The sequence below is a fragment of the Mesitornis unicolor genome, unplaced genomic scaffold (genome assembly GCF_000695765.1).
Source record: "Mesitornis unicolor isolate BGI_N332 unplaced genomic scaffold, ASM69576v1 scaffold3301, whole genome shotgun sequence".
In the NCBI taxonomy this organism is placed as follows: Eukaryota; Metazoa; Chordata; class Aves; order Mesitornithiformes; family Mesitornithidae; genus Mesitornis; species Mesitornis unicolor.
This window is the reverse complement of record NW_010165699.1, coordinates 2,447-9,513: the sequence shown is the minus strand read 5'-3', so window position 1 is coordinate 9,513 and position 7,067 is coordinate 2,447. Positions and strand designations below refer to the sequence as shown.

Here is a 7,067-nt window from a genome sequence, read left to right as displayed (position 1 = left end):
ACTCCTCACATTCTGGGATTCTGTGATCTGTGAGTGATGAGGAATAGAGACATCTGAGCTGAAGAAACTGCTTGGAGAGATCTCCTGGTCTGCAGTGTACAGGAAACTGGGCCAGATCGTTACATCCTAACTTAAATTTGTGTGACCCACTGGATCACATCATTAGTTCATTCCACTGTTGACAGAGTTAAAGGTTAAGAGCTGGGAAATAGCTTTAGAGAAAAATATTTCCCAGGAGGTCTTTAGTTCAGAATACCTGAAGCTGAAAGTACACACTGAGACTTACCTTGGCTGCTGGTGAGAGGATGAGCTGGGTAACCTAGTGGGATTTTAATGTGTCTTTTTGTGTTGATCCTAAGCTGTTCTCATCTTTCCACTCCTTCAGATACATCAGCATCCTTCCAGCAATCCCCGTCACGCTGTACCTGAACCCCCAAGAGGCCTTAGAAGTGCGGCATCCCCAGGAGGCAAACCGCTACCACCCCTTCTTATCTTCCAGCAGTGGGAAGCTGGGTGCTGACGCTCAGCCTGACCAAGCCTCGTCCAGATCACAAGGACACCAGGATGTCACCCTGTACAAGTAAAAGAACCCTTGATAAAGCTTTCTAACCGTGCCTTAACTCCCTCGGAGACACGGGTTGCTCTTTGCCTGATTGATTTTAATCCTGAGGAGGGAAAAAAGGAGAACTAAAAATGTTTGTAATGCTCAGGATGCTCCAGCTCAGCTGATGCAGCATTGAATTAATCTCTTGTGGCAGGGTTTTTCTGAGTTCCCTGGCAGGAGACGGTGTGTGCGGTCCAGATCTTTAGCAGACAGGGCTTTTGGGAGCTACTTGTCAATATATATTGATGACTTCAGGCAAATTGTGTACAAAGTTGATACATATGCAAATGTTCACTGTAATCTAGTAACTGTTATGCAATTAGTCAAGCATTTTGAAGATTATATGATGTATTTTAAGTGGATAACTTGGTGATGCTCAAACTGCTACTCCTAATACCACACATGATGCGTTACGGGGCTGTGTAACAGGGATAGGAGTTTGGTTTGGGGAATAAACGCCAGGATTCAGTAATGCTTTATGGGGTGTTAGATCAAACTGTGATCCTAGCAAGGACTCTCCTTTCCTACTGAGAGGTGCTCCCAGCTTGAATCTGCAATTCTCCTTTGTGTGTTATCTCAATCCTCACGTAGTGGTTTTCTTAGTGGCTTAATTGCCACGTACTTTTCTTATTGAAAACTCTCAAAATTAATATTTCCCATTAAAATAATCCCTTAATTTTCTAGGAATCGCTAGAGCTTCTTGGAAATTTAGATTTACACCAGTCACATGTGTAATACTTTAACAGGATTTTTCCAGCTCTGTTAGTAATTGGGTCTTTATCTCATTTTCTGCTTGTTTCTCCCACCAGGGTGGCTGCTCTGGGTCTGGCCTCGGGCATTATCCTGGTCCTGCTGCTCTTCTGCCTGTACAGGGTGTTCTGCCCCAAAAACTACGGGCAGAACGGGCTCTCACACAGCAGGAGGAAGAGGGGGGACCTGCCCTGTGATGACTACGGCTACTCCCCCCCTGAGACTGAGATCGTCCCCTTGGTTCTCAGGGGTCACCTCATGGTAGGTTGGAGGAGTGCAGTGCTTACAAGAGAGGCATTTTACTGACTTGTGCCACACATCTTTAGTTTTCTTTGTTTTATTTCAATAATATCCTTTTTTCCCTGCTTCCCAAAAGTTAGCGCGTAGGTTTGAGCTGTTAAATGTTGTAGCCAGGGCTAAGAGCATCTGTGGGTTTCACATAGAATCCCAGAATGTGAGGAGTTGGAAGGGACCTGGAAAGCTCCCCCAGTGCAACCCCTGCCACAGCAGGATCACCAGAGCAGTCACACAGGAACGCGGCCAGGGCTTTGGGTGTCTCCACACAAGGACACTCCACAACCTCTCTGGGCAGCCTGGGCCATGCTCCATAACCCTCACACTCACAAACTTTGGCCTCATCTTCAGCTTGAACCTCCTGTGCTCCAGCTTGGGACCACTGCCCCTTGTCCTGGCATTGGACTTCCCAGAGCAGAGCCTGGCTCCTTCCTCCTGACACTGCCCTTTCCAAATGGATCCCCAGGAATGAGGGCACCCCTCAGGCTCCTCTGCTCCAAGCTGAAGAGCCACAGCTCCCTCAGCCGCGCCTCAGAAGGCACTCCCTCCAGCATCTCTGTGGCCCTGCTGGACTCTTTCAAGCAGTTCCTGTCCTTCTGGAGCTGAGGGCCCAGCACTGGACACAAGATTGCAGCTGTGGTGTGAGCAGGGCAGAGCAGAGGGGCAGGAGAACCTCTTTGCCCTACACCCACCCCTTCTCATCCACCCCAGGATGGCCTTGGCCTTCTTGGCTCAAGGGCACATTGCTGCCTCATGGTCCTGGTCATGGTTTGCACAGAAGTGTGCTGCTGCTCAGTTCACTCATTTTTCTTGAGGGAAAAGTTGTTTCTTCCCATTCTGCCATGAAACAAAGCAGTCGAGCACTCACTGAGATGCAATTTGAAACACTCTGCCCTGTCTTCCAGAGAAGCTGTGCCTCTGTTCCTGACCCTACCATCTCTGTGAGCCAAAATTTGTCAGGGCAAGGGATGACAGACAGAATCTGTTTGATTTGCCGCAGTCTGGTGCACATCCAGGGCTCTGGGCAGAGATGTACTCGTGTTCTCAGAGTATCCCCAGGTTGCTAAGCCAACCACGTAGTTTTGACATAAAATTTATCATCTCTAATTCCTCAGCCACACGCGAGGCCTCTGGACTCAGCTGTCCTTGTTCTTCCCTCCCAGGACATCGAATGTCTGGCGAGTGACGGGATGCTGCTTGTCAGCTGCTGCCTGGTGGGCCAGATCCGCGTGTGGGATGCTCAGACCGGCGACTGCCTCACTGTCATTCCCAAACCAAGGTACGTGGTGTCTGTACCTTCCATAATCGCTGCTGCAAACCCCTCTGCAAGAAATCAGCCCTCTGCGACAGCAGAGGTGGGAGGACTGACCTTTCCTTACTGTGTTTCAGGTTGCGAAGAGACAGCAGTGGCATTTTTGATTACCAGGAGAGCTGGGATCACAGTCCGGATGGCAAGAACGGTCTGGATGACTCCTTTGAGAACAGTCACCAGCTCAAAAGGATGCTCAGCCCTCCTCAGCCTCCCCTTTTCTGCGACCAGCCGGACCTCACGTCTCTCATCGACACCAACTTCTCCGAGCAGGTGAAGGTGGCCGAGTCGGAGACGCGACTCCGCGCCGTGGGCGGTCGCCAGAAGGAAACCGGCTACGACTTCAGCAGCCTGGTGGGTAAAGTGTACGAAGAGCACGGCTCCTCCAACTGCATGAACTTCGCTGGGGTCTCAGCCCCACACGGACAGGCTGGTTTCTGCCTGGGGGGCGGCAGCTCCCGCTCCCTGGGCTGCGGGACCGATGAAGGAGGTTGCGGCGGCCGCAGGAGGAGCCTGGGGGATGAATCTTTTACTGGATTTGAGAAATCCTCACTGCTTCATTCCTGGGGAGGAGACTTGGAGAGCTCTGTCTGGAGCCTGGACCTGCAAGGGAACCTGATTGTGGCCGGCCGGAGCAATGGGAAGCTGGAGGTGAGGAGTGGGACTCAATACCAGTCCAGGCACTGGTGAGGTGCTGGTCCCAATGCCACGATGGCTCTGTGCTGAACTGGTCCCAGTGCCTGTGTCAGAACCACCAGCACCAGGCACGCAGCCTCTCAGGGTGCAGGTTAAGACAGATCCCAGGGCAAAAATTCCTCTTTCGCACTGAAAATCTCAACATTTCAATTTAATTTGGCTTTAGAACAGAGCAGAAATTGCAGTATAGGATCTATTACCACCTGCAATGATTTTTGAAGTATTTAAAACAGCTTCTCCTTTGATCCATACTTTGCTTATCCTCTCTTTTGGGTCTTGAGTGTTGAGTTATTTCATTTCTTAGCATAAGGGAAAAACTTCTGCAGTTATTGCTGAATAAGAGCAGCTCTTAGACTGTAGGAGAAGCCTGAAGATTGCCATGTCCACAGTTCATCTTGCTGGTCGGTCCTGAAATGGAGTGAAACGAGTTCCTACTCATTTGATTCCTGTTCTGTTCCTGCTATTCCTGTTCTATGGAAGTGATGCAGGCTTTGAAGCGGATTTTAATTGGAAATTTAAATCTACTCCAATGAGAAACTTCCAGAATTAGTTTAATTTTAATTTCGTTTTTGGAAATGAAGTCAGAATTTTTCCTTCCAAATAAATGCAGGGGAAATTTTTTAAAGAAACACATTTTGAAATAAAATTTTTAATGATTTTTGACCTGTTCTACCTGTGCAGCATGTGAGCAGCTCTCACTCTTTCTAACAAAGACCACTCCATTAGTTCTTCTTTATGCTTTAAATCTGTTTTTGAGCTCAGACACCTTCTGCCTTGAGACATTGGCTGAATTTTGCTGCTGAATCTTGTTTCATTTGCACATCACAACATCGCTTCACGGCATGAACCGCTTCTCCTTCCAGGTCTGGGATGCTATCGAGGGGACCCTCCGCAGCAGCAACGACGAAGGCCAATCTGGCATCACAGCACTCGTCTTCCTGAACAACAGGTACCTGTGTTTGTGCTTGGGGGTCTCAGAATCACAGAATGTGGGCAGTTGGAAGGGACCTAGAAAGCTCCCCCAGTGCAACCCCTGCCACAGCAGGATCACCAGAGCAGTCACACAGGAACACGGCCAGGGCTTTGGGTGTCTGCACACAAGGACACTCCACAACCTCTCTGGGCAGCCTGGGCCATGCTCCATAACCCTCACACTCACAAACTTTGGCCTCATCTTCAGCTTGAACCTCCTGTGCTCCAGCTTGGGACCATTGCCCCTTGTCCTGCCATTGGCCAGCCCAGAGCAGAGCCTGGCTCCTTCCTCCTGACATTGCCCTTTCCAAATGGATCCCCAGCAATGAGGGCACCCCTCAGGCTCCTCTGCTCCAAGCTCCAGAGCCCCAGCTCCCTCAGCCGCTCCTCAGCAGGAGATGCTCCACTCCCCAGTGTTCACTTCTCCAAGTGATAGTGCTTGTATGGTAAGGAAACATGGCAAGGCCACTGTCTCACCATGGCTGCCCTATCCGCCCCTAATCTTTGTGGCCCTGCTGGACTCTTTCAAGCAGTTCCTGTCCTTCTGGAGCTGAAGGCCCACAACTGGACACAAGATTGCAGCTGTGGTGTGAGCAGGGCAGAGCAGAGGGGCAGGAGAACCTCTCTGCCCTACAACCACCCCTTCTCCTCCAGCCCAGGATGGCCTTGGCCTTCTTGGCTCAAGGGCACATTGCTGCCTCATGGGCATTGCTGCCACCAACACTCCCAGGGTCTCTTGTGAGAGAAGGGGAATGCATGGAGGACCCCAACCCAATTCTGCTGTCCTGGGGGTCCAACAGCTCCTAACAGCAGCAGCTCAGCTGGGAAGTCTTTTCCTTCCCATTTACCCACCTCTTAAACTGAGCATGGTGGAGGGAGATTTCCTGCATCCAGATCTGCCACTTCTTTGGGTGTAAATACAAATAATTCAGCCTTCCTTTCTAGTAGCTGAACGTCAGAACAATTCAGAGCTGGGATGATGGAGCCTTTGGGTCCCTGGTTTCTGTGTGTGGTTCTTCAAGAGGCATTGCCATCTGCCGGTTTATTCTGCTTTCTGAGCTTAATACAATTTCCCAGCCCTCTTCGTTGCATCCAGGAGTGGTTGCAAGCCTGCGTGGTTTGTGCTGTCCCTCGGAAGGTGCCTGCTCTGAGGAATGGCCTCTCTGACATACCTGTGTTTCTCCCCCAGGATCGTTGCTGCCCGGTTGAACGGCTCCTTAGATTTCTTCTCGCTGGAGACCCGCACGTCCTTGAACCACCTGCAGTTCCGAGGTAAGCGAGCTCTTTTCTTTCCCACTTCTCACTTATTTTCTCCTTCAGCGAGGTCTCTTCTCACTCATTTGCCCACCACAATCACGATACAGCCCGAGGGCTCAGCACAACCACAGCACACACAGAACCAGTCTGTGGTGGTAACTGGTTTGCAGTGCAGTGACTCCTGTGGTTCAGGATGCCCAGGGATCCACAATTTGTGGATCTGGAAGCGGAGCAGGCCCTGCAGGAAAGACCTGGCTGGGGAAATCACATTTCCCCACAGAATAGAGTCTGTTCTGCCTCTGAGAGGGGCAATCACAGGGATTTTGGGCTTCAGGGACCTCAGTCTTGCAGCAGACTCAGTGCTGAGGTGCCACTGACCTCCAGAAGGGAGTTCTGCTGCTCAGGACCCTGTTGGAGACCTCGCTGCAGTTGTTCATGAGCTCTGAGCCACTGCAGCCTCTGTTGGTGTCAGAGTGCCGAGCATTGGGCTCTTTGGACGCTCCAATTCCTTGAAGTTCAAAGCATCCCTGCTATCCCCCTGTTCCTGGGTGAAGTCTTGGCTGTGTCTGCCGCAGCGAGGACTCACCTGTGTCTGTCCACAGGAGCCCCGAGCAGGAGCAGCATCCCGTCCTCCCCCGTCTTCAGCAGCAGTGACATCGTCGTGTGCCAGCTCACCCACACCGTGTCCTGCGCCCACCAGAAGCCCATCACCGCGCTGAAGGCTGCGGCCGGGCGCCTGGTCACCGGCAGCCAGGACCACACTCTGAGAGTAAGGTCCTGGGGGGCTGCTGCCCTGAACCTGGGGGGCTCTGGGTGCTTCTCCATCCTGTGAACACTGTGGGACGTGAGGCTGGGTGGTGTGTGGGTGGGGGGAGAGCTGACGTGCACACACACAGAGGTAGGTGGGTGTCTGGGGTGGTGAGACCCCCCTGCAGGGCTGTGTCCAGCTCTGGGCCCCAACACCAGAAGCCATGGAGCTGTTGGAGTCCAGAGGAGGCCACGCAGATGCTGAGGGACTGGAGCAGCTCTGCTGTGGGGCCAGGCTGAGAGAGTTGGGGTTGTTCAGCCTGGAGAAGAGAAGAGAAGGCTGCGGAGAGACCTTAGAGCACCTTCCAGGACCTGAAGGGATCCAGGAAAGCTGGGGAGGGACTTTTGAGAAGGGCTGGAGTGATGGGAGCAGGAGGG

General features: G+C 51.9%; 1 protein-coding gene across 1 annotated transcript in view; it reads left to right on the top strand.

Moving 5' to 3' along the window:
* Positions 1-385: 385 nt before the first annotated feature.
* The window catches only part of SCAP (SREBF chaperone), a gene marked incomplete at its 5' end in the record, with an annotated part of 8,932 nt that continues 2,250 nt past the window's right edge, over positions 386-7,067 (top strand). Inside the window, 7 exons of the mRNA XM_010194715.1 lie at positions 386-580; positions 1,414-1,615; positions 2,812-2,927; positions 3,038-3,608; positions 4,517-4,602; positions 5,815-5,897; positions 6,485-6,651. Of these exons, the coding sequence (XP_010193017.1) occupies positions 386-580; positions 1,414-1,615; positions 2,812-2,927; positions 3,038-3,608; positions 4,517-4,602; positions 5,815-5,897; positions 6,485-6,651 (1,420 nt within the window). The remainder of the gene's footprint in view (positions 581-1,413; positions 1,616-2,811; positions 2,928-3,037; positions 3,609-4,516; positions 4,603-5,814; positions 5,898-6,484; positions 6,652-7,067) is intronic.